This window comes from Bubalus bubalis, chromosome X (genome assembly GCF_019923935.1).
Source record: "Bubalus bubalis isolate 160015118507 breed Murrah chromosome X, NDDB_SH_1, whole genome shotgun sequence".
Lineage (NCBI taxonomy): Eukaryota > Metazoa > Chordata > Mammalia > Artiodactyla > Bovidae > Bubalus > Bubalus bubalis.
In genome coordinates, this window is record NC_059181.1 from 104,607,722 (window position 1) to 104,631,919 (window position 24,198).

The 24,198-nt window shown below is 54.3% G+C and overlaps 2 protein-coding genes and 1 pseudogene across 14 annotated transcripts; 2 read left to right on the plus strand and 1 right to left on the minus strand.

Moving 5' to 3' along the window:
- The first annotated feature begins 7 nt into the window (after positions 1 to 7).
- On the plus strand, positions 8 to 8,650 carry LOC102398651 (annotated as a pseudogene).
- Positions 8,651 to 11,805: 3,155 nt separating this feature from the next.
- LOC123331726 (chromosome alignment-maintaining phosphoprotein 1) lies at positions 11,806 to 19,868 on the plus strand. 13 transcript variants are annotated; one of them, XM_044936602.2, is made up of 5 exons: positions 12,355 to 12,746; positions 12,909 to 12,973; positions 13,166 to 13,271; positions 13,617 to 13,743; positions 14,000 to 14,055. In XM_044936602.2, exons 1-5 carry the CDS (start codon positions 12,370 to 12,372, stop codon positions 14,006 to 14,008), a joined length of 684 nt encoding a protein of 227 aa, XP_044792537.1. In that variant the 5' UTR covers positions 12,355 to 12,369; the 3' UTR covers positions 14,009 to 14,055. The 13 variants fall into 13 exon arrangements, 10 of the variants coding, with proteins under 10 accessions (XP_044792542.1, XP_044792543.1, XP_044792537.1 ...); XM_044936611.2 differs by lacking the exon at positions 14,000 to 14,055 and adding an exon at positions 14,235 to 14,657 and having other exon boundaries at positions 12,412 to 12,746; XM_044936604.2 differs by lacking the exons at positions 12,909 to 12,973; positions 14,000 to 14,055 and adding an exon at positions 14,235 to 14,657.
- Positions 19,869 to 20,971: 1,103 nt separating this feature from the next.
- On the minus strand, positions 20,972 to 23,354 carry EMD (emerin). The gene is made up of 6 exons (XM_006043635.3): positions 23,094 to 23,354; positions 22,887 to 22,994; positions 22,642 to 22,719; positions 22,332 to 22,465; positions 21,794 to 21,840; positions 20,972 to 21,711 (listed from the first exon to the last, which is right to left on the minus strand). The coding sequence occupies exons 1-6, from the start codon at positions 23,173 to 23,175 to the stop codon at positions 21,375 to 21,377; spliced, it is 786 nt and encodes a 261-aa protein (XP_006043697.1). The 5' UTR covers positions 23,176 to 23,354; the 3' UTR covers positions 20,972 to 21,374.
- Positions 23,355 to 24,198: the final 844 nt, after the last annotated feature.

Sequence of the window (24,198 nt, forward strand, 5' to 3'; positions counted from 1 at the left end):
TGTAGCGATGCTCTGCGTCTGCGTGCGGTGGGAGCTGAGCACATGCGCAGACCGAGAAGGCGGCTGGGCTCCCAACCGCGGGCAGCCAGCTGGCGAATGGGGCTTCGCCACATCGGCGCGAGAACCCAGCTTCCGGCTGGCCATCTTGGGCGTAGAGCTCTTGCCCGAGGCTTTGCCGTAACTGTGAAGGACGTTATGTTCCTCGAGTTGAAAGAAGTACCCTCAAGTCGGGGTTCACGGCGGCCGCGCGCATATTTCCGGGCATCGCGGAGCCTGGAACAAGCCCTCTCTGCCTCCCCCGGCGCCCCAGAGCCCGGCGGGGACGCGCCCGGCTGGAGGCTCAGCCTGCATTCCTTTGTCGACCAGGAGGCCGAGCGGGAAGTCCGCCCCTGCCCCCGCCCCCCACCAAACGAAGAATCTTGAACCCACTTGTCCGCGAGCAGTACCCAAGTCTCCCTTCTCTGAAGACCCAGGGCGGGAGAGGGGTCCATCGCCGACCCCAGGTGGTCTGCGCCTTCCTGCGAGAAAGGCCAAGGAAAAGCCGCCACCAAGATCCAGAGCTCAGGAGACCCCACCTGAGCACCGTTAGGCCTACCCTGTCCCTTGCAAGAAATGAGACGTTGTTCTCCGCAGGGTGCCTTGGAGAAGGGGAAAGGAAGCTGGTGATCCCCTTAAGATGGCAAAGGAACACTGTCAGTCCTGGGCTGCGCCCTAGTCCTGGCCTCTCAGAGCTGCCTTGATCAGTACTCCTGGGATCTTCCACACTCCCAGGGCCCAGAATCTGGTACTCACCGCCCCCCCCCCCCGCCGCCCCGCCCCAAAACACCCACAGCCCCGATGTAGTTCTTTCTGTTCCCTGCCCACTGAATTCCAGCACCTCCTGATTGTGCCTTTGAAATGTTTACAGATAAAGCACGCATCCTTCCCCCACCAACCCAAGGATAGTATCCAGAGAAGTGTGCAAAGCTAATGCTCCTACCACCAGGGATCTAAACGTCCGCCAGAGGTGCCCAGCCTTCTAGAGGTGAGGACCTTAGGAAAATAAGGAAGTCTTGAAGGCATCCCCATGTCGCTTGACAGATGTGACGCACCTCTTCTCCAGGACAACCTGTCACTTTAATGCATGGGTCCTCTAGGAAGGCGTGGGAAGATTTGTTGTGTGCACTTCCAGCTGTGGCACGGGGTCCTTCTCAGGGAACACGATCTCTCATTCCATCCAGAGGCCTTACCTCTGGAAATGGGGTGAGATATGACTATCCGTGGGGGCAGCTCAACTCAGGTTTTTGGCTCGGAGAACTAGAACATTTAGGGTTGTATGGTATACATCAGGCAGAGCTGGATCAGCTGTTGATACTGTTCACTTACTCATGTCTGAATCTTTGCAAACCCATAGGATGCAGCATGCCAGGCTCCTCTGTCCTCCACTGTCTCCGAGAGTTTGCTCAAACTCATGTTCACTGAGTCAGTGATGCTAACCAACCATCTCATTCTCTGTCACCCACTTCTCCTGCCCTGTTTTTCCAACATCAGGGTCTTTTCTAATGAGTTGGCTCTTTGCATCAGGAGAAAGGATTCGAGCTTCAGTTTCAGCATCACCCCTTCCAATTAATATTCAGGAGTGATTTCGTTTAGGATTGACTGGTTGGGTCTCCTTGGACTCCAAGGAATGCTCAAGAGTCTTCTCCAGCACCACAGTTCAAAAGCATCAATTGTTCGGTGCTCAGCCTTCTTTGTGGTCCACTCTCACATCCATACATAACCACTGCAAAAACCATAGCTTTGACAATATGGACTTTTGTCGCAAAGTGATGTCTCTGCTTTTTAATATGCTGTCTAGGTTTGTCATAGCTTCCTTTCCAAGGAGCAAATGTCTCTTAATTTCATGGCTGCAGTCACCGTCTGCAGTGATTTAGAGCCCAACAAAATAAAGTCTGTCACTATTTCCAACGTAGCCCATATATTTGCCATGAAGTGATGGAACTGGATGCCATTAATTTTGTTTTATGAATGATGAGTTTTAAGCCAGCTTTTTCACTCTTTCACATTCACAAAGAGGCTCTTTAGTTCCTCTTGGCTTTCTGACATAAGGGTGGTGTCATCTGCATATCTGAAGTTACTGATATTTCTACTGGCAATCTGGATTCCAGCTTCTGCTTCACCAGCCAGGCATTTCACATGAAGTACTCTGCATAGAAGTTAAATAAGCAGGGTGACAATATACAGCCTTGACGTACTCCTTTCCCAATTTAGAAACAGTCTGTTTTTCCATGTCTGGTTCTAACTGTTGCTTCTTGTCCGGCATGCAAATTTCTCAGGAGGCAGGTAAGATGATCTGGTATTTCCATCTCTTTAACAATTTTCTACAATTTGCTGTGATCCACACAAAGGCTTTAGCATAGGCAATAAAGCAGAAGTAGATGTTTTTCTGGAATTCTCTTGCTTTTTCGATGATCCAGTGGATGTTAGCAATTTGATCTCTGGTTCCTCTACCTTTTCTAAATCCACCTTGAACATCTGGAAGTTTTCGGTTCACATGCTGTTGAAGCCTAGCTTGGAGAATTTTGAGCATTACTTTGCTAGCAATGCAGCCAAAGATGGAGAAGCTCTATACAGTCAGCAGAAACAAGACCGGAGCTGACTGTGGCTCAGATCATGAACTCTTTATTGCCAAATTCAGACTTAAATTGAAGAAAGTAGGGAAAACCACTAGACCATTCAGGTATGACCTAACAAATCCTTTATGATTATACAGTACAAGTGACAAATGAATAGATTCAAGGGGTTAGATCTAATAGACAGAGTGCCTGAAGAACTATGGATGGAGGTTCATGGTATTGTACAGTAGGCGGTGATTGAGACCATCCCCAAGAAAAAGAAATGCACAAAGGCAAAATGTGTGTCTGAGGAGGCCTTACAAATAGCTGTGAAAAGAAGAGAAGTGAAAGGCAAAGGAAAAAAGGAAAGATAAACCCATCTGAATGCAGAGTTTGAAACAATAGCAAGGAGAGGTAAGAAAGCCTTCCTCAATATCACTGCAAGGAAACAGAGGAAAGCAATAGGATGGGAAAGACTAGAGATCTCTTCAAGAAAATCAGAGATACCAAGGGAACATTTCATGCCAAGGTGGGCACAATAAAGGACAAAGGTGGTATGGACCTGACAGAAGCAGAAGACATTAAGAAGTGGTGGTAGGAATACAAGAAGAACTGTACAAAAAATGTCTTAATGACCCAGATAAGCATGATGATGCAATCACTCACCTAGAGCCAGACATCCTGGAATGCAAAGTGAAGTGGGCCTTAGGAAGCATCACTATGAACAAAGCTAGTGGAGGTGATGGAATTCCAGCTGAGCTATTTCAAATCCTAAAAGATGATGCTGTGAAAGTGCTGCATTCAATATACCAGCAAATGTGGAAAACTCAGCAGGGCTGCAGCACTGCAAAAGGTCAGTTTTCATTCCAATGCCAAAGAAAGGCAATGCCAAAGAATGTTCAACCTACTGCACAATTTCATTCATCTCACACACTAGCAAAGTAATGCTCAAAATTCTCCAAGCTAGGCTTCAACAGCATGTGAACTGAAAACTTCCAGATGTTCAAGCTGGATTTAGAAAAGGTAGAGGAACCAGAGATCAAATTGCTAACATCCACTGGATCATCGAAAAAGCAAGAGAATTCCAGAAAAACATCTACTTCTGCTTTATTGCCTACACTAAAGCCTTTGACCTTGTGGATCACAACAAATTGTGGAAAATTTTAAAAGAGATAGAGATACCAGACCACATTACCTGCCTCATGAGAAATCTGTATGCAGTTCAAGAAGCAACAGTTAGAACCAGACATGGAACAATGGACTAGTTCCAAATTGGAAAAGGAATATATTGTCAATATCCAGCATCAAGGCTGTATATTGTCACCCTGCTTATTTAATTTCTATGCAGAGTACATCAAGCAAAATGCCGGGCTGGATGAAGCAGAAGCTGGAATCCAGATTGCCGGGAGAAATATCAGTAACTTCAGATATGCAGATGACACCACCCTTATGGCAGAAAGCAAAGAGGAACTGAAAAACCTCTTGTTGAAAGTGAAAAAGCTGGTTAAAACTCAATATTCAAAAAGCAACGATCATGGCATCTGGTTCCAAGACTTTATGGCAAATAGATGGGGAAACAATGGAAACAGTGACAGAATTTATTTTGAAGGGCTCCAAAATCACTACAGATTGTGACTGCAGCCATGAAATTCAAAGATTATTGCACCTTGGAAGAAAAGCTATAACAAACCTAGACAGCATATTATAAAGCAGAGATGTTACTTTGCCAAAAAAGGTCCATCTAGTCAAAGCTATGGTTTTTGCAGTAGTCATGTATGGATGTGAGAGTTGGACCATAAAGAAGGCTGAGCACTGAACAATTGATGCTTTTGAACTGTGGTGTTGGAGAAGGCTCTTGAGAGTCCCTTGGACTGCAAGGAGATCCAAGCAGCCCATCCTAAAGGAAATCAGTCCTGAATATTCATTGGAAGGACTGATGCTGAAGATGAAGCTCTAGTACTTTGGCCACCTGATGCAAAGAACTGACTCATTAGAAAAGACCCTGATGCTCAGAAAGATTGAAGGCGGGAGGAGAAAGGGATGACAGAGGATGAGATTGTTGGATGGCATCACCAACTCGATGGACATGAGCTTGAGCAAGCTCTTGGTGTTGGTGATGGACAGGGAAGCCTGGCATGCTGCAGTCCATGGGGTCGCAAAGAGTCGGACACGACTGGGCAACTGAACTGAACTGTACTGAAGCCTTTGTATTCTTTCCTCCACCTCCTGTCAGGGCTCTTCTGGCATCAAAACCTATGAAATGCAGGTCAGCAGTAGGTCCAAGTATCAGTCAGCCACCCATGTGAAGTGCATGCTAGACTACACAGCAGCTGCATGTCCTAATACTGATGCTTTCAATCATAACCCTCTAGTAAATAGGCCTCTATCAGTTAATCCACTTCATCGACTGGCCCAGCTCACCTACTGAGTCGAACTCCCTGAGAAGCTCCTACCACAAATGTCCAAATAAAGTTAAGCTGGTAGATAGCAGTGAAGTCTGGGAAATATTTATTGATGTATGAGCTATTTCCTGAAGTGTCAGACTTTGTGTCTGTCCCCTCAATCATGCAGTAATCAGACCCCACTTATAAGTCTCATGGCAACAGGATGTGGTGGCAGAGGGTCTGGAGGACAGTCTGTGTCCCCTTGCAAGGCATCGGCACCAGGTGAGGTAATGACACAGTCCTCAAAGGACAGAACACCAGCCTCCCAGACACGACCGGGCAAGCTACTTCCGTCAGCAAGGGAGGCTCTGGGGGACTGAGGGCTTGCCAATTGTGAGCTTCCACCGAGGGCAGCCAGATATCCTGAGTCTCAGTTTCAAGGTCCCACTTGTTCACATAGCACCGTGCCTTTCACCTAGGAAATGCAGAGAGGCTGGGAATTCAGGCAACCTGGGGATTCTGCAACTGACATGGTGGAATGCTGTGTTTGATTTCCAGCCCCGTCAGCCCTGCAGGCACAGGGGAATTTGCAGGCTGCCATGGAAGAGCTGTGGCTGTCATCCTGTGACCTGAGCCGAGAGCTAAGGCAGGTGTCCTTGTCAGTTTCCTCCCAGGGACACTGCAGTCACCGCACAGCCCAGCCTTGGTTCCCGGCGTTCCCTCCATGACAGTTCAGGATAGCAGCCGCTCTGGCACCTCGGGCACTTTCTGCCCTTGGCCATTCACCCCAGTCGAGTGCAGGGGGCAGCATGGTGACTGCTGAGACCCCCACAGGTCATGGGAGACTTGAGCCCAGGTGGTTACTCAGGGATGGCTCAGAGGGCTGAAGGCACGCAGCGAGTACAGGAAGCAGCTGCCACCCCAGAACCAGGGCAAGAAGGGAAGGGGTTGATGTCATTGGAAGCCCGCCCAGGATGAGGGGCCATGAGGACCAACCCATCTCTCTTCCACATCACTGCCTTGTCATCTTCTGAGTCATCTATCTGTGGTTTGATTTATCAGTTGAAATTTTTATTTCAAAGACTGTGGTTTTGTTTCTAGTGTCTAAAGTTCTTTTTTGGTTTTCAAATCCACCTATACTTTTAGAATTTGTCTTATCTTTTTGATTCCTTCTTGTGTATCTACTTTTTAAAATTCATTTTTAATTGGAGGATAATTGCTTTACAATATTGTGTTGGTTTCTGTCGTACATCAACATGAATCAGCCATAGGTATACATATGTCCCCCTCCCTCTTGAACCTCCCTCCCACATCCCACCATGTGTGTCTCTTTTGGTGTCTTGGAGGCCAGTGAAGATTGGGGGAGATCCAGTAGCCTTCTATCACAGGAATGCAGATGACTGGTAAATATCCATGAGAACCGCTCTCTGATCTCATGAGAATTCAAAGGTACTGTCAGTCTGTTTCAAAGTCCCTCCGATTAGGCACAAGAGTACAGGTGTTTCTCTTTCTCACCTCCTTCCTTTATAAACTGGTCCAAGGCCCAGGGATATTCACTGGGACTCACCTCCAATGCTTTCAAGACAAGCTGATGTGCGATACGATGCCCGAGGAACCTCCTTGGGAACCAAATGGAGAGTGTAGCCTGCAAAAGGGCTTCCCTGAGAGCTCAGTTGGTAAAGAATCCACCTGCAATGCAGGAGACCTCAGTTCGATTCCTGGGTCAGGAAGATCCTCTGGAGAAGGGATAGGCTACCCACTCCAGTATTCTTGGGCTTCCCTGGTGGCTCAGCTGGTAAAGAATCCCACCTGCAATGCAGGAGAGCCAGGTTTGATCACTGGGTTGGGAAGATCGCTTGGTGAAAGGAAAGGCTACCCACTCCAGTATTCTGGCCCAGATAATTCCATGGACTGTATGGTCCATGGGGTCACAAAGAGTTGGACACAACTGAACGACTTTCAGTTCACTTTACAGCCTGCAAAAGGAGGTTAGTGGATAGGTCAATGTCCCTATCCACCCTTCCCTCTGCTAGCTAGAGATTCAGAACAAGCTGCTCAAGTCTTCCTGTCCTCATTTGCTCATCTGGAGAAGGGGGTGACATGCTACCGACTTCCTAGAGCCGCCACAAGTCTGGGATGGATGAGTCCAGGCACGTAGCAGACACTCCCAGCCCTTACCGAAAATTATATCATCTGGTCTCTGACAGTAATGCCCTGGGGACGTAACAGGGCCACTCCTCTCTCTGAGGGACCTGCCAGCATTCCATGAGGATGGGTGGTGTCTTCAACATGAGATCGCAGACCGGTCTTCAGCTGGCCCTCTGGGAGTCCTGAGTGGGAAGCCAGGGGTTAGGCTTCCCTTCTGGGACCATTCGCTCTGCCAGGAGCCCAGCAGTACAACCACAGTGCTGGGGGTGTGGGGGGAGCCTCCCTCAGCCAATGGTTTGCTGAAGCCCCACTGTCTGTGGCAGAGGGATGGAAGCCCCTGCTTGCAGATGATGGGGACCGGTCTTCTCACTCAGACCCATGCTGGGATGGACCCAGTTCCTTTTACAGCCTTGTCCTTCCTTCGTACCATGCAGGTGACCTTTCAAGAGCACTGGTTTTAGGTGAATTCTCGTTTTTATTTGTGCTTTCCCCATGTATCTCGCTTGCTCACCTGAGGGCCACGTATGCATTTAAATAATATAATACACTCTTCTCTGTACACGTTTCCTTGTCTTTTCCCCAACTGACCTGGCATCCCAGGGGGGCAGGGGCTGGGTGTCTGATGGGCACTGGCCTGAGTCCCGGCCTACCTAGCCTGAGATCATAGGAAACCCCCCCACACACACACACACAGTAGTGGGGCCAGCAGGACAGCAAGAATCAGCCAGCCTGGGTCCACGAAGCACTGGGTGTGGGAACTCAGAAATTCTGCCCTGAGTCACATGACTCTCCTCACTTGAGGCAGGACAACTTTGTGCCCAAGATACACAACCCAGAAATCATCAATCCAGAGTGTAATAATTTGGTCACATAAAATTGTGTAACTTCTTGACAGCCGAAACCAGCCGGCCTAGTCTTTTGAGACAAGAGACGGGAATCCCACAGTGGTACAGTGGTTAAGACTCCATGCTTCCACTGCAGGGGGCGGGCTCGATTCAATTCTTGGTCTCAGAACTAAGATCTGGCATGCCATGCTGCGCAGCCAAAAAAGAGAGATCCTTTCTTCCGTGGCCCCTAAGGTGCTCTGTCCTTCTGAAAAGCCAAGGCTGTTTTGGGGTGAGGCCCTCACTTCATCTGGCGACTGGCACCAAGCCAGCAGCCCCACCGAGCACTCGCCCACACCGTGGCCTCTGTCTCAGAGCTTCCTTGCACCTACTCGGCCCTCATTCTGCCCAGTGAGGTGATGGTCACAGAGGATAAGATCAGTGCCCTCGTTAAAGCAGCCAGTGTAAATGTTGACCCTTTCTGGCCAGGCTTGTTTGTAAAGGCTTTGGCCAGTGTCAGCATCGGCAGCTTCATCTGCCATGTGGGGGCTGGTGGACCTGTCCCGACAAGTGGTGCTGCACCACCATAAGGTCCTGCCCCCTCCACCACTGCAGCCCCAGCTGAGGAGAAGAAAGTAGAACAAAGTAAAAAGAATCTGAAGACTCTGATGATGACATGAGCTTTGCTCTTTGGGACTAAACCTCTGTAATAACTTCCCTGGTGGCTCAGATGGTAAAGTGTCTGCCTACAATGTGGGAGACCCGGGTTCGATCCCTGGGTCGGGAAGATCCCCTGGAGAAGGAAATGGCAACCCTCTCCAGTACTCTTGCCTGGAAAATCCCATGGATGGAGGATCCTGGTAGGCTACAGTCCATGGAGTCGCAAAAAATCGTACACGACTGAGCAACTTCACTCACTTTAGTAATAACACATTCAATAAAAAGCTGAGCTCTTTAGAGAGAGACTGACAGAAAATCTCTGCAACACGTGGAACAGAGAGGGCTAACAGCCCTGCTATATGCCAATCAGGGTCTTTTGGGAAGGCAACTGCTTAGTATCAATAAACATGGTAGATGGCCATAGGTTTTGACCTGGTTCAGTTCAGTTCAGTTCAGTCGCTCAGTCGTGTCCGACTCTTCGCGACCCCATGAATCGCAGCACGCCAGGCCTCCCTGTCCATCACCAACTCCCGGAGTTCACTCAGACTCACGTCCATCGAGTCAGTGATGCCATCCAGCCATCTCATCCTCTGTCGTCCCCTTCTCCTCCTGCCCCCATCCCTCCCAGCATCAGAGTCTTTTCCAATGAGTCAACTCTTCACATGAGGTGGCCAAAGTACTGGAGTTTCAGCTTCAGCATCATTCCCTCCAAAGAAATCCCAGGGCTGATCTCCTTTAGAATGGACTGGTTGGATCTCCTTGCAGTCCAAGGGACTCTCAAGAGTCTTCTCCAACATCACAGTTCAAAAGCATCAACTCTTCGGCACTCAGCCTTCTTCACAGTCCAACTCTCACATCCATACATGACCACAGGAAAAAGCATAGCCTTGACTAGACGGACCTTTGTCGGCAAAGTAATGTCTCTGCTGTTGAATATGCTATCTAGGTTGGTCATAAATTTCCTTCCAAGGAGTAAGCGTCTTTTAATTTCATGGCTGCAGTCACCATCTGCAGTGATTTTGGAGCCCCCCAAAATAAAGTCTGACACTGTTTCCACTGTTTCCCCATCTATTTCCCATGAAGTGATGGGACCGGATGCCATGATCTTCGTTTTCTGAATGTTGAGCTTTAAGCCAACTTTTTCACTCTCCACTTTCACTTTCATCAAGAGTCTTTTTAGGTCCTCTTCACTTTCTGCCATAAGGGTGGTGTCATCTGCATATCTGAGGTTATTGATATTTCTCCCGGAAATCTTGATTCCAGCTTGTGTTTCTTCCAGTCCAGCATTTCTCATGATGTACTCTGCATATAAGTTAAATAAGCAGGGTGACAGTATCCAGCCTTGACATACTCCTTTTCCTATTTGGAACCAGTCTGTTGTTCCATGTCCAGTTCTAACTGTTGCTTCCTGACCTGCATACAGGTTTCTCAAGAGGCAGGTCAGGTGGTCTGGTATTCCCATCTCTTTCAGAATTTTCCACAGTTGATTGTGATCCACACAGTGAAAGGCTTTGGCATAGTCAATAAAGCAGAAATAGATGTTTTTCTGGAACTCTCTTGCTTTTTTGATGATTCAGCGGATGTTGGTAATTTGATCTCTGGTTCCTCTGCCTTTTCTAAAACCAGCTTGAACATCAGGAAGTTCACGGTTCACATATTGCTGAAGCCTGGCTTGGAGAATTTTGAGCATTACTTTACTAGTGTGTGAGATGAGTGCAATTGTGCAGTAGTTTGAGCATTCTTTGGCATTGCCTTTCTTTGGGATTGGAATGAAAACTGACCTTTTCCATTCCTGTGGCCACTGCTGAGTTTTCCAAATTTGCTTACATATTGAGTGCAGCACTTTCACAGCATCATCTTTCAGGATTTGAAATAGCTCAACTGGAATTCCATCACCTCCACTAGCTTTGTTCATACTGATGCTTTCTAAGGCCCACTTGACTTCACATTCCAGGATGTCTGGCTCTAGGTGAGTGATCACACCATCGTGATTATCTGGGTTGTGAAGATCTTTTTTGTATAGTTCTGTGTATTCTTGCCACCTCTTCTTAATATCTTCTGCTTCTGTTAGGTCCATACTATTTCTGTCCTTTATCGAGCCAATCTTTGCATGAAATGTTCCCTTGGTATCTCTAATTTTCTTGAAGAGATCTCTAGTCTTTCCCATTCTGTTGTTTTCCTCTATTTCTTTGCACTGATCACTGAAAAAGGCTTTCTTGTCTCTTCTTGCTATTCTTTGGAACTCTGCATTCAGATGCTTATATCTTCCCTTTTCTCCTTTGCTTTTCGCTTCTCTTCTTTTCACAGCTATTTGTAAGGCCTCCCCAGACAGGGATCAAGACCATCTCCATGAAAAAGAAATTCAAAAAAGCAAAATGGCTTTGACCTGGTAGTTACACTTAAAGGTAATATCCAGAGGGAGATTTACAAATCTTCAGAGGTGCTAACAAACAAACAAGAACAGAAAAAGTAATAATACATCTGTTGGGGATTTGTTATGTAAACTATAGTACATGTGTTCTGTTCAATACCTTGTGGCCAGAGATGACATGAGCTAGACTTGTGTACTGAGAAGGAAGACTTTGGCAGATATATTATTGCTAGTTAAAATCACATTGAATATACAGGGTGTGTGTATTTTTAACCTGAGTGAGGAACTATGTAAGTGATCCCATAGAAGAATATAATTAGAGGTGAGAAACAGAATTGTTAACAGTCTTGCCTAAAACAATGTTTTGTAAAAATCTTCAATTATGTGCTTTAAAAATATCCAGGGTGGTAAGGTAAAATGGTCCAGCCACAGTGGAATGCAAATTGGCAGTTTCTTCTAAGGCTAATCGTCCACTTCCTTAGGACACAGCACTTGCACTGCTGGGCATTCATGCCAAAGAAATGGAAAATTCTGACCACAGGAAAGCCTGGATACAAATGTTCAAAGCAGATTTTTTCTAGAAACCTAAAAGTGGAAACAGGCAACAGTGGGTGAAGGCTTGAACAACTGTGGCTGATCCACACCAAGGAAGGCTAGCAATACAAATTGAGAACTGACTGCTGAAACCAACTATTGATTGAGATGGATGGATCTAAAGGGCAGTGTGTGATGGAACAAAGGCCCATCCCGGGTTTCAAAGTGCATGGTTTCATTAACGTACTGACGTCTGTGTGTGTGTGTGTGTGTGTGTGTGTGTGTGTGTGTGTGTGTGTGTGTGTGCGCGTGCGTGCGTGCGCACACACGCGCGAGCACATGGTGAGGCATGCTGCATCCCAGCTCCCCAACCAGAAATTGAACCCAGGCCACCGGCAGTGGGAGTGTGGTGTCCTAACCACTGGCGCGCACGCACACACACACCGAGAACCCTGAGCAGCCTTCCGATGGTACCAATGCCATCTCCTGGTATGACGGTCCACTGGCTACGCAACAAGCTGATGCTGGGGCAACAACGGGAGGGGCATTTCCCTGTAACTTCCCGTGAACTTAATTCCTTCAGAATACAAGCCCACACCAAAGGCACACCGCAGGGCTTGGCGTATACACATCAGATCACTCTGTGCGTGACTCTGCACGGACAGTCTGGATCTCCCCGCGGGAAAGTCCAGGGGCCCACAGCACGCCCGACTACGGACTGAGGAAAAAGAGACCGCTGGCCGGAAGGCGGAGCTCACGCGATCGGCCTGCTCTGATTGGGCCATAGAGCTGCCAGTCACAAAGAGAGACAGGCTTGCTTGGGGCTGGAGGGCGGGTCTTCTCAGGAGTCGAGCATGGTCATTGGTGAAGCCAGCCGGAAGAGGTGGGCAGGAAGGCGGTACTCCACGGCTTCCGGTGGGCGGCCTGAGGAGGGGAGTGAGAGGCGACGGCCGCGGGGACGCTCAGGGCGGGGCTCGAAGCACGGAAACGGCCCTCCGCTTCGTGTCCCCCCCCCCCTCCATCTCGCTGCACAGCAGCCTGCCTTCTGGGTCCTGGGCGGGGCCAAAGCCCCGCAGTTCGCTGGGTTGCGCGTCTTTTCCTGGGGAGAGGGCGAAGAGACGCCTCCCCAGAGCCCAGGGCCCTGGACACCTTGGGGATTCCGTCGGGGCCCCAACACCCGCTCCCGACAGGACTCCCCCTGCTGTACTGAGGGCGGATGGCCCAGGACAGTGTATTAGGGGCGCCCAGGGACCGTGGGAGCGGGGAGGGTCGGCGGCAACCCCGCCAATATGCCAAAGGGCAGGGTCAGGGGGTCTTCGCTTGGCCCCGCCCTCCAGTCCTGGCGTCTGAGGGCGGCCTTGCCCCGCGCTCCTGATGCCTTCCACCCTCCCAGGGTCTCGAATCTGGCCGCCTCCAGCCGCCCCCACCCATTGCCCGGCCCACCGTGTTCCACAGCCCATGAGTGTGACTGGGATGATTCTCTGTGAAGCCCGGATCCTGCCCCCTTCCCCCCGCCCCACACGGAGTAACAAGGGAGAGGTGGGCAGAGCTGAGCCCAGTGCCCAGAAACGTGGAGTCGGCCAGGGGTGCCATGCTTCTGGAGGTGGGGAGGGCCCGAAGTAACCCAGTCTTCCCCCTGTCACTCGACAGGTGTGGCCCGCTGGGAGGGAATCTTGCCCAAGCACTCCTGTTCTCCAGGACCGCCTATGGTTGCAGCCCTCAGTGCCTGCTGCCTGCCTCTTCCCTGGAGGTCAAGGTGAGTGAGCCCAGCAGGGAGAGAAAGCTCCTGGCTTCACTAGCAGTGGATGTGATCAGAAACCATCCATCGTTAAAAAAAAAAAAAAAGAAGGAAACTATCCATCCTGACGCTGGTTCTCATGCTGGAAGGGTCGTGAGAACACCTGGAGGGCTCACTCAAAGCCAGACCATAGGGCCCCGCCCTAGAATCTCTGATCTTGCTCATCTGAGGTGGGGGTTGAGCATTTGGACTCCAGCAAGCTCCCAGTGCTGCTGCCGCTGCTGGTCCAGAAACCCCACAGTAAGCGCGCAGCTCTAGAGGCCTGAGACTCCTAGGTGTGTGCCCCCTGCCCTTCTCCCGCAGGGCTGGGAAAAGCCACGAGGTTGGTGGCTCTCGCGAGATCTGGGGCTTCCCATTGAGCAGTCGTCACCCTTCCCTGCCTGAAGCCGAAGGAGGGGCTATCCACAGCCCAGGCAGGATCAGGTGTCAGGTTTGTTGAGTTGCTCAACAGCTCCTCACTTGGGCTGATAACATCTGGACACGTAGGAGGGTGGGGCGAGATCAGATCCAGTGCCTGGGTGTGGGGATGAACTATCTGATGAGGCAGAGGAAAAAGGCCTACATTCTGAGGTCAGGGATGGGAAAGGAACGTCGGCCCTAAGACCAAGTGTGGGTCTGGGGGAGCATGGAGACCCGAAGAGCTTCCCAGGTGGTGCTAGTGGCAAAGAACCCACCTTCCGATGCAGGAGACGTAAGGAGATGCGGGTTCAATCCTTGAGCCGGGAAGACCCGTGGAGGAGGGCATGGCAACCCACTGCAGGATTCTTGCCTGGAGAATCCCATGGACAGAGGAGCCGGTGGGCTACAGTCCATGGGGTTGCGAAGAGTTGGACACGACTGAAGTGACTTAGCACACATGCACGGAGAGCAGCAAGGGGGTTGTCTGCCCAGGAACTGCCCTGACAGTTGTCTGGTCTGCAGGTGTGGTCAGCCTTCTCTCGCTGGTGGGAAGCCACTGCCTTTCCTGCCACACGTTCCTCACCAAGAGGATCTCCCAGCTCCTGGGTGATGCTGCCCAGACCTCCTCAACATCCAGCGCCACCACCCACTTCTTTGGCCAGTCTTTGCCGAGGCTTGTCTGTCTTTGGCTCCAGGATGGCCCGCCATCCAGTTGGAGCCACAGATGAAAAGCAATGCCAGTGTCCAGCTGCCCCATGTGCCCAGAACCAGCAGCTCTGGAACCCCAGCCCCTGAGTACATTCTTGCAGTGGGATCATTTTGGGAGGGGGTGGCGCTTTGGTTGGCATTTTCCGAGGCCCTCTCCTGCACCCTTTTCCTTTGGGTCACTGGTCTTTTCTTATTTACTGGTTCAAGTTCTCTATACATTAATGATATGAACCCTGAGTCACATCTTGGTACTATTTTTTGCCCCACTTTGTCACTTGTCTCTTGACTTGGTGGTTTGGGGTTTGCGTTTGACTAGGCAGACGATCTTAGCGTTTGTGTCATCAGACTTTCCAGGGTCTTCCTATTGGTTTCTGGGGTTTCTTGTCGGTTTGTTTGCTCCCAATTGACTTACGGTGATCTTCTCCATTTAAAGTCATCATGTATAAATTACCCATTGCTGAATAACAAGGGGCTACCCAGGTGAAGGTAGCGTAAATACCTGCCTGTCAACGCAGGAGACATAAGAGACATGGGTTGGGAAGATCCCCTGGAGAAGGAAATGGCAACCCACTCTAGTACTCTTGCCTGGAGAATCCCATGGACAGAGGAGCCTGGCAGGCTACAGTCCATGGGGTCGCAAGGAGTCGGACACGACTGAAGTGACTTAGCATGCAAGCATGTGTAGCAAATTACCCCAGATGTAGTGTAGTCCCTTAAAACAACCAGCACTGGTAATCTCCCAGGTGTCTGAAGGACAGGATTCTAGAAGGCCTGGCTGGGGCTTCTGGCCTGGGGTCCATCACAGGCTGCAGTCAAGGCTTCTCCGGGGCCACAGCCCTCTGGTCTGCCTGGGGTGTTGGGGTGGGAGGGGGGTAGGCTCTGCTTCTGGAGGGTTCACGGGGCTGCGGCAGGGGACGGTCCCTCCCCACCGGGCCTCTCCACCAGGCTGCTTGGGTCAGGCCTTCCCCAGATCCAGCGATCTCAGAGAGACAGAGCAGCCCCGAGATGGAAGCCACAGTGTTTGTCTCATAACTCATCTCGAGGTGATGCTCCCTCACCTCTGCTGTGATTTTATGGATCACACTGGTCACCCCGTGGAGAAGAGAACGGTACCCACGTGGGCCTAGGTTCTTCATGTTCGTGCCGCGTGAGAAGGCTCCAAGGAGTGTCCCTGCCCCTGAGCCCGGGTGTGGGACTCCCGGGCTGCCCAGGCCCCTCAGGAATGTGTCCTTTGTGGAAGCAGGGGTGGCGGGTTGCAGCCCGGAACCGAGCCAGGCCAGGCGTGTGTTGTACAGGCAGAGAGTGGCTTTTCACCTTGAAATGGTTGCAGACCAAACACACGGAAAGCCAGAGAAACAGAGATCGTGTGATGATCCCAGCATGGCCCACAGAGCCCGCGGCATGTGCCCTCTGCCCTCCGCCCAGGAGTCTGCAGCCCGAAGGGCCATCCCAGCCAGTGGTTCAGCCCTGAGCACAGGCGCAGAAGCTTTCTCACCCTGGCAGCCTGTGCATGCCACGGCTGTGCAAGTGCACACTCAGGCCTGGGCCCCATGCTCTCTGACCTCCGAGGTGTGCCCACCCTGTGGTCAGCCCTGCCTGCACCCCCTCCTTCCCAGGGGGCCCCCGTTGAGGGGGGTGAAGGCTGATGAGCCCCCTTTCTTCAATGGCTGTGCCCGGTAGCCCTGGGCTGGGCTGCTGCCAGCCTGGGGTGGCAGCTGAGTGTCCCTTTGGTCCCAGGAAGGCGCTCCCGCTGTGCCCATGGGGGACGTGCCTGCTGCCCCACCTCCTGTCTGGGACTGAGACAGGACTTCCCGGTGACACGCTTGGTGGCTCTGAATGTATCACGCAGCTTCTGTGGATGGTGAGGACTCTTCCTGTTGCCTCTTGCTTCTGGGCAGCGCTGGGGCCCTCGGTGACAGCTCCTGGCCCTGTCTGTGGCCACCACACTCTTCTCAAGCCTGACAACCATGGCCTCAGGAGAGTCGGGCTCTCTGTCTCCGTCCCAGGGCAGAAGCTGAGGCTGAGGCTGAGCTTGCAGGGCCTGTCCTTGGGGATCATGGCCATGACTCATGGGGACACCCCTCGGCCAGGATGTGGGGCCGCCACAGGGTCCCGGGGTCCCCTGGAGAGGCTCGAGCCCCCCTGCGGTCCCACACTCTTGGGCCCGCTGACTGTTCCCCTAAGTAGAGCCGCCTTGCAGCCCCTGAGCCCCGGGCACAAGGACCGACAAGGGGCCTCTGCCCTGCCGTCTTCTCCCTCAGGGCTGCCTTCCTCAAGCGTGTCCTCAGGCCCAGGGCTGCATGGGCACTGTCCTCCCTCTCCTGCTGCCCGGCCTCTGTGCCTCGTGGAGCTCCTGCAGGTACCTGCCTGGTGGACGGGCACAGACTGGGCAGCGACCCGGCCCCGCCCTACTGTCCGCCTGCCTTGGGCTTCACCCTTGTCCTCATCCTCCGCCCACTGGGCATGATGGTGCCTGCCCTTTGGAGCTCAGGCGTCTGGAGCGGCCCAGCCTCTGCCGGTGCTGGGTCCGGGAGCAGTCCCCCTCATTCAGCCCTGCTCCCCAGGCTGTGGCCTCCCTGGGCTCATGGGGACCTTGCAGATGTCTGTGGCGAGTGGTGGAGCTGGCTGAGGCCAGCCTGACCTCTGAGCAGCACAGCGTGCCCCTTCTGGGTGCATAAGTCCTCCTGGGGGTGCCCATGGGCTGTGGAGGAGGCTGCTGTAGGTGGCGGGCCTTGTCCTCTGGGGACCTGTCCACAGCTGGGACGTGGAGCTGGATGATACACACAGACATGCAGATGCACACACACTCGAGTTCCTGGCGGCCAGTATCCATTACTCATGTTTGCTGACTGTGACTCGTCCACAGCTGGGACCTGGAGCTGGATCACACACACACACGCACACACACACACACACACACACACTCGAGTTCCTGGTGGCCAGCGTCCATCACTCCTCACGTTCACTGACCTTGACTTATCGGCTGCTCCCCCTTTGGCTCACTGCCTCCATCAGGGCTCCAGCGGGGTGCCTGTCAGTGCCCTGGCTCTGCGCCCTGGAGTGGGGTGTGGCTGCCCAGACCAGGGGCCGTGTGGGACCTCCAAGGGTCTCTAGAGCTCCGTCACTGTCATTGAAATGCCGAGGCTCTCTCTCTGTGTGTGGGTGGCCGTCCCATCCTGAGGGGCGCTGTGCCCCTCACTTCACCTAGGTCCGGCCCACCCTCCTGGGGGAGCAGGCACCAGGGACAGTGGGGTGCAGGGGTTCCCTGGGGCAGGGGGGCCGGCTGTGTTGTGGGAGTGGTCAGCTCCCCCGTCCCCCTGACTCAGAGCAGACAGGACCTGTAGGATGCGGGGGCCGCTCCCCACAGGGTGACCAGACACCCCCTCCCCAGGCTTAGTAGGGAAGAAGGGCCCTGGCGGGCGTCTGTGGCTGGACCCCTCCTCTGCTCCTGGGGACCAGGTCTCAGGCGGCTTGCCCCCAGCAGATGGGCTCCTGGTGCCATCTGCGTGTCTCCCTCTCCAGAAGCCCTCCAGAGGTGGCACCCTGTCTCACTCCCTCCTGCCCCTGCCTGGTCAAGGCTCTGGCCTGGTCTGGCCCGTGGCCTCTCCTTGGGGCTGTCCTCAGGGTCGTTCCCCCTGCAGGTTCCAGCTTCTCCCCTTGCCGCCCCATGGGCGTCATGACTGCCCAGGTGTGATGTGGCATCCAGGGAGGGGACAGGTCTCCTGGTTATGCTCTCCTCTGGGGCCATTCTCCCTTCGTGTCCCCCACCAAGCAGGCTTTGGGACACGGGATGGCAGGGAGGACTGTCTGCTCTTGGCAGGCTGGTCCAGGCAGCAGGCAGGAGAATCTGGGTGAGTCTGGGTAGGGGAGTGGTGCCCGGTGGGCTGGCAGAGGTGAGAAGGGGCTTTCTGGGAGGACCTCTCTACCTGGCTTTCCCCAGTGGTAGGGGACTTCTCTGAGTAGGACTTGATTTTTTTCACAGATTTCCTGCCTGCCCTGGGGAGGGGCTGGGGATAGTTTCCAGGGCATAGGTATGCTGAGCCTAAGGCCAAAGGCCAGCCCCAGGGGCAGTAACAGTGACACCCTCCTTTTCTTGAATCCCTTGGGGAGGTTCATCCTCGTGGACCCATGGGCTTGTACCCACTCTTGGATGGCTGCTTCTTCAGTGCTGGGACTAGCCCAGTAGAGTGGTCAAGGTGGGAGTGGTCCTAGATTGTGGAATGCTGTCTGCTACTTCCCCTAGACCAGGTGGTGAGGGGAGGGTGCGGCCGACATCAATGGTGGCATCAGGAGCTCCCCCTGCTTGCCATACCTCCTGGGCACTTCTCTCTCTGCTCCACCAGGGATGCTGCTCAGGCTGTCTGGCAGGGTCCCAAGCTACCAGCTCAGTTGCCTCATTCAGGGCCTCCTGAGCTCCTCCATGTCTGCCAACCACCACCACCATCCCCCGACTCCGCTCTGGTGGTACCTAAGATGGCAGGAGGTGCCCTGCACGCTAGGAAGCTGCTGCCCCCTGCTGTGCTCCCAGTACCACTGCAGCCCATGGTCCAGGCAGAGCCTGGAGGTTGGCCTCAGAGCCCTGGAAAGCCCTAGGTGGGGACTTGGAAGATTGAGGTCTCTTGGGGGTTCATGGAGCCCTCCAAAGCTTTGGGCTGGGGTGCCCAGAGCACTTGGAGGCATTCAGGCGCCCTTATGGGGGTCCAGGGCCTTGGAAGCAAGGCTAAGCCTGGTGGGAGTCTGGAGGGAGGTCCAGAGTCCTCAAGAGAGCTCTCTGGGAGGCAGGTATCTCAGAGCCCTGGGGCAGTGATTTTGAAGCAAGGCCCTCAGAAACCCTCCGTCTGGTGCATGGTGATCAATTGATATGGTCACCCATGGGAAATAAAAGGGGGAGACTATGTCACCTGGGAGGTGACTCCATCTTCCTTCAGACACGGCAGTGGTTGCCAAGTACATCTAGCCTTCCCCTCAGTCCTGCAGATGGAGGATCTGAAGCCTGGAGGGGACCATTTCATCCAGAGGCCATGCCATCTCTCTCCCCTTCCTCCCTGCAATCCTTCCTCTCCACCAGGACCTTGTGGGGCTCCTGCTGCACAGCCACCCCCAGGAGGAGCACTTGAGATCACTTGCCGAAATGAGATGTTGCGCCATGCCCCTGCAGAGTTCTGATGCCCTGACGATGGGACTCCTTGTTCACTCCCGTCCAGTTCACCGATTTGACCACCTGCCCCTGTGGTCACAGATCAGCAGGCCACACCTCCTGCCTATGCCCACTGCCCACCACAGAGCATCCGTGTCTCAGCTCTTGGTCTAGGATGGCATGAGACAGATGCTGGGGGCCCAGGGGTGTCCCAGCCACAGTGGACTGGGTGCCACAGGAGTCAGGTGGGAGTGCTTAGCAGCAAACGAGGGAGGCTGGGGCTCTGGGAGGGGTGAGAATATGAGAAGCCATTTCTTTTTGGTGTATTTGAAATGCACAAAAAAAAGCCTGTTGCTTTTAAGAAAACACCCACCCCACCCCACCCCACAAAAGTGCAGAGACTAGGATGCAGCAAAAAGAAATGTCCGGGAGCTTTGGTAGAAAAGTTCCAGTCCTGGCCCTGAGCAGAGCTTACCCAGCGGCCGTAGACAGCAGAGAGCCCCAAAGGCTCAGGAGCCCATGGTGCATGTGCAGGTGAGAGGGCAGGCCCTGCCAAGTCCTGCCACCTGTAGGAAGGAGCCCATCAGAGCTGAGGTGCCAGGGTCCCACCCAATGGTGGCCCAGCGGGTGCCTCTGCTTCCCTTTTGTGTGCTTGCTTCTCCAGACTTTACTGCCCTCTACAGGCAGTGCGGAGCCCAGACGCACAGTGTGCCATTCTACCCCAGGTTTCCTTAGCTCTTGATGTTAAGTGAGTGATGGTCGCTCAGTCGTGTCAGACTCTTAGCGACCCCATGGACTGTAGCCTGCCAGGCTCCTCTGTCCATGGGATTCTCCAGGCAAGAATACTGGAGTGGGTTACCATTTCTTTCTCCAACTCGATGTTAAAAATCACATGTAAACTGTGAAAATTGTGAAATGCCCACAGCAGAAAACCTTGTGGGTAATACCCAGGTGAAGAACTGGTTTACTGAAAGGGGATGAAACATTCCAGAGGACTGAAAGCCTTACCCTGTCATTAGACAACCAGCTTTCCAGCAGAAACAGCCCATCAAGCAGATGCCTCGTTTCCTTCCCATCACTCTGCCCTTGGACACCACGGTTGGTGTCTGCTGGTCCCATTTGAAACACCCAGAACTGACATGGTGCAAGCAGCCTCACCTGCGTTTCCCAGTGGGCTCTCTGTGTGACTATTTTTTATAAGCACTTACAAGAGCTTCTGATAACATGTCAGGGAGCGGGCACCAAAAGCAGAACATAAATGAGTCTATGGGTAGCCTATGATCCCTATCTCAGGCTCAGAGGACGAAAGGATGAACTGACAAAGTTGGATGGCAATTCTGGAGACCCAAGGCCTGGAAACCTTTAGCAGGGGGCAGCCCAACCCCTCCCCACATTAAAGAGAAGAACCCACACATTAAAAATAAATGGTCTTTTATTGTGTCCACGAAAACAAACTCAGGGTGGCCTTTGGTTAATCCCCCCATGAGGTGACGACAAATAGGAGGCATGCAATGACCAAAACCATGTTCTCCTCTCCAGGAGAAGGGTCTTGCCCTCCTAGGCCCGAAGGGTGACAGGCAAGCAGGGCCAGGAGGATCCAGAGGCAGGCCCACCCAGGCCCACCATGCCGCAGAGGGCCCAGGCCTGCTGCCTCCTTGGCAGGACAGGGCAGGGGTCAGCAAACATTGCCCCTGTCCCGGTAACCCCAAGCTAGAACACACAGAAAAGCCCCAACCCCCCTCCCCCAACAAACACTGATAAGGCAGTCAGCCAGGGCTTCCAAGAGGAGCTGGCCTCCAAGGTACGAGGTCAGACCCTTAGGACTCTGCCCAGAAGGGGTTGCCATCCTCGGCCTGCATGAAGTAGTAAACAAAGAGCAGGAAGGCAGCAAAGACCAGGAACAGCAGCACCTGGCCCCAGAGTGGGACCTGGCGATCCTGGCCCAGGCCGGCAGCCCCAGGGGCCTGCTTTTCAGGCCGGATGGCTCTGCGGGTGAGCCACGAAGGGGCCGAAGATGAAGATGAGGACACACTCGAGGTGGAGGAGGATGTGGGATAATAGGACAGGCCCAGGGAGCTTCTGGAGATGTTGGAAATAGGGCGGTAGTGTGCGATGTTCTGGTAGGCACTGTCCTGGCCATACAGGAGGCGTTCCCTGAGGCAAAGAGTGCAGCAGGTAGACCAGGACGGCCTGAGCCCTGAATCAGCCCCAGCCCCTGGCTCGCCTTAATACTCACCGATCCTTGCCTTCCTCTTCCAAAGAGAAAAGATTGTCATCACGGACCTACAGAAGTGAATCAGAGTGAGGATACCTATTGGCACGGTTGATGTAGGTATACCCTACACAGTCATACCCTCAGTCCAAACTGCCCTTCCCAGCCTGTTCTGAACACTGCTTAAAGGCCTGGGCCCTGCCACCCTCCAGACCCCCTTCTTGGTCCTCAGCCTTATGTCTGCAGGGCCATGTCACTTGTCCCGGCTGCCTGAATCCTACTTTCTACCCCAGTATTCTCAAAAAAGAGCTCAAACCTAGATCCCAGACCAGAGCCAGGGCACGTCCTGGGCACATTAGTCAAAACAGTTCTGACAGCTCTCCCCCCACACCCCACGCCCCCACCGCAAAGGCCCTGACCCGGCAGGTGTCTGCAGGCCCCGCCTCTCCCTGGAGGTTTCTGAGCCACCATTTGCGCCCAGTGGTCCCCTTGACTCATCCAAACCCCATGAGGACCCCCTTAGGTTGTACCCAAGTACAGGGTGCCCGACAACTCAGCTCACCTGGCGGTGAAAGGGGTCAGCATCTGAGAGTGAAGCTGAGGGCTGGCGGAAGCCCTTGGATGTGCCCATAGACTCAGGTTCCCCGTAAGTCCTGGTGGTCAAGTAACTCTCCTCATAGTAGTCATCATTATAGCCTTGGGAAGGGGGGGCAGCGGTAGCAGAAGGGGCAACGGTGTCCCCACCTGGCCCGATGGCCCTAATCTGAATCCCACTGGGAGGGGGGGCCTGCAGGACGCTTGGGGTTGAGGTCTCAGGTTCTGGCTGACACTGGAAGGAAGGTGTCAGACTGCCCACCCCACCCCTGCCTTACCCTTGCTCTGGTAAAGTAAGGCGTCCTCTTTCTTGGGCAGATCATACATATCCGAGTCCACGGACGACGAATCTAAGTCTGAATGGGGGAGGGGCTAGGACCATTGGCCCACAGGGGTCCCCTCCCGTTTCCCCCGCGCCCCTTCCAGCCACTGCCCTGGCCACACCCCCGCGACCCCTTCCTCAGCGTCCCCCAAACCGTGTCCCCAAGGGCGGCCAGGCGGGGCCCTGGGACGGGAGCCTCACCCGAGAACCGATAGGAGAAAGAGGATGCGGACGAGCTCGGGGGCGAGAGCCTCCGCCTCTGGGTCTCATACTCGAAGATTTTCTTTTCGTAGAGCTTGCGAGTGGAACCTGATCAGACGCGGGGCACAGGGCGGTCAGGGAGCGGGCCGGGAGGGGGCCGCGGGGCTTAAGCGCGGGGAGCGGGCCCGCCCTCCGTCCACCGCGTACCGACGACGGGCCCGTGTGGGATGTTGTACTGGCGCAGCACGGCGGCTAGCTCGGAGTCCGACAGGGCTGCGTAGTCGTCCATGGCGGGCAGCGGGCGGCGGAGGCCTGGGGGAGGCCTGGGCCTTGCAACACCGGCCGAGAGACGACGGCCTCGGAGCGCGGCGGGGGCAACAGGAGTGCCTCGGGAGCGGCTACGCGCGCGTCACTCCCGCGTCACAGTCGCGGTCTCAGCGGGCAGCGCGCGCTGCGCGGAGCGGGGGCCGGGCCTCGCAGAGAGCTGCCAGCGCAGATTGGTGGAGCCTTGGGAACGGGCGGGGAGGGGCGGGGCTCGCGAGCCCAGAGACGTCACACGCTAGCGCATTTAGGGCTGGACCTCAGTGAGGGGCGGGGCCTGAGCGCGACGGGAACTAGCTTAGACCCGCCCCGGCTTGGGAGCGGGGCGGGGCCCGCGAGCCGCGACGTCACCCTCTCGGCTATTCGGGTCAGAAGGGTGGAGGGGCGGGGCCTGTGGCCGTGCAACCAGCAGAAACTGGCCAGGATGTGGGAGCTGGGCGGAGCTGCGCGCTGGGCGGCGTTCGCCCTCCCTGAGTCACGTGGACTCCGCTCGGACCCAACTGCCCCCTCTGCTCCGGCGCTTGGGGGTCCCTGGCCGCGCCCCAGCCAGGCGCATCGCCGGCAGCTGCGAGAAGGGGCCCGATCCGAAGGGGCAAGCCCTTGGAGAGCACGGGTCCAGACTAGGCGCTGCTGCGCGTGTGGGGCGCGCGCGCGCCACACTAAGGAAGCCTGTAGCCACCTGACCCTAAACCGCCCCCCAGACCCCCAGACCCCTTGCCCCAGCACGCCTTCCCACTCTGCGGGACCCTGGCCTTTGCCTGCCGGTTCCCACCGCCTCCCTCCCTCCCCCCTGCACCCCAGAGGAAATGGGGCACTGGGCCAGGAGGCCACCAGCGCTCCAGGAGCCAGCAGCCTTGGAAGGGGCCCGGGCATGCCAATGGGCACTGGCACGGGGCGCCCTGTGATGCGATGCATGCAGAGATGGCGGGTGCCTGCCTTACCCACCGGCAGTCCACCCGAGGCGCGAGGGGCTTCCCCTCCATGGCTGGCA

Bases quoted from the DNA above. Each gene is read 5' to 3' on its own strand.
- LOC123331726 (XM_044936601.2), top strand. From the start codon at position 12,370: ATGGTCATTGGTGAAGCCAGCCGGAAGAGGTGGGCAGGAAGGCGGTAC. The intron at 12,747-13,165 runs GTATTAGGGGCG...GTCACTCGACAG, and splicing joins GGCGGATGGCCCAGGACAGT to GTGTGGCCCGCTGGGAGGGA. The intron at 13,272-14,234 runs GTGAGTGAGCCC...TCTGGTCTGCAG, and splicing joins CCTCTTCCCTGGAGGTCAAG to GTGTGGTCAGCCTTCTCTCG.
- EMD (XM_006043635.3), bottom strand. From the start codon at position 23,175: ATGGACGACTACGCAGCCCTGTCGGACTCCGAGCTAGCCGCCGTGCTG. The intron at 21,841-22,331 runs GTGAGCTGAGTT...TCACTTCTGTAG, and splicing joins CTGACCCCTTTCACCGCCAG to GTCCGTGATGACAATCTTTT. The intron at 21,712-21,793 runs GTGAGTATTAAG...TCTTTGCCTCAG, and splicing joins GAAGAGGAAGGCAAGGATCG to GGAACGCCTCCTGTATGGCC.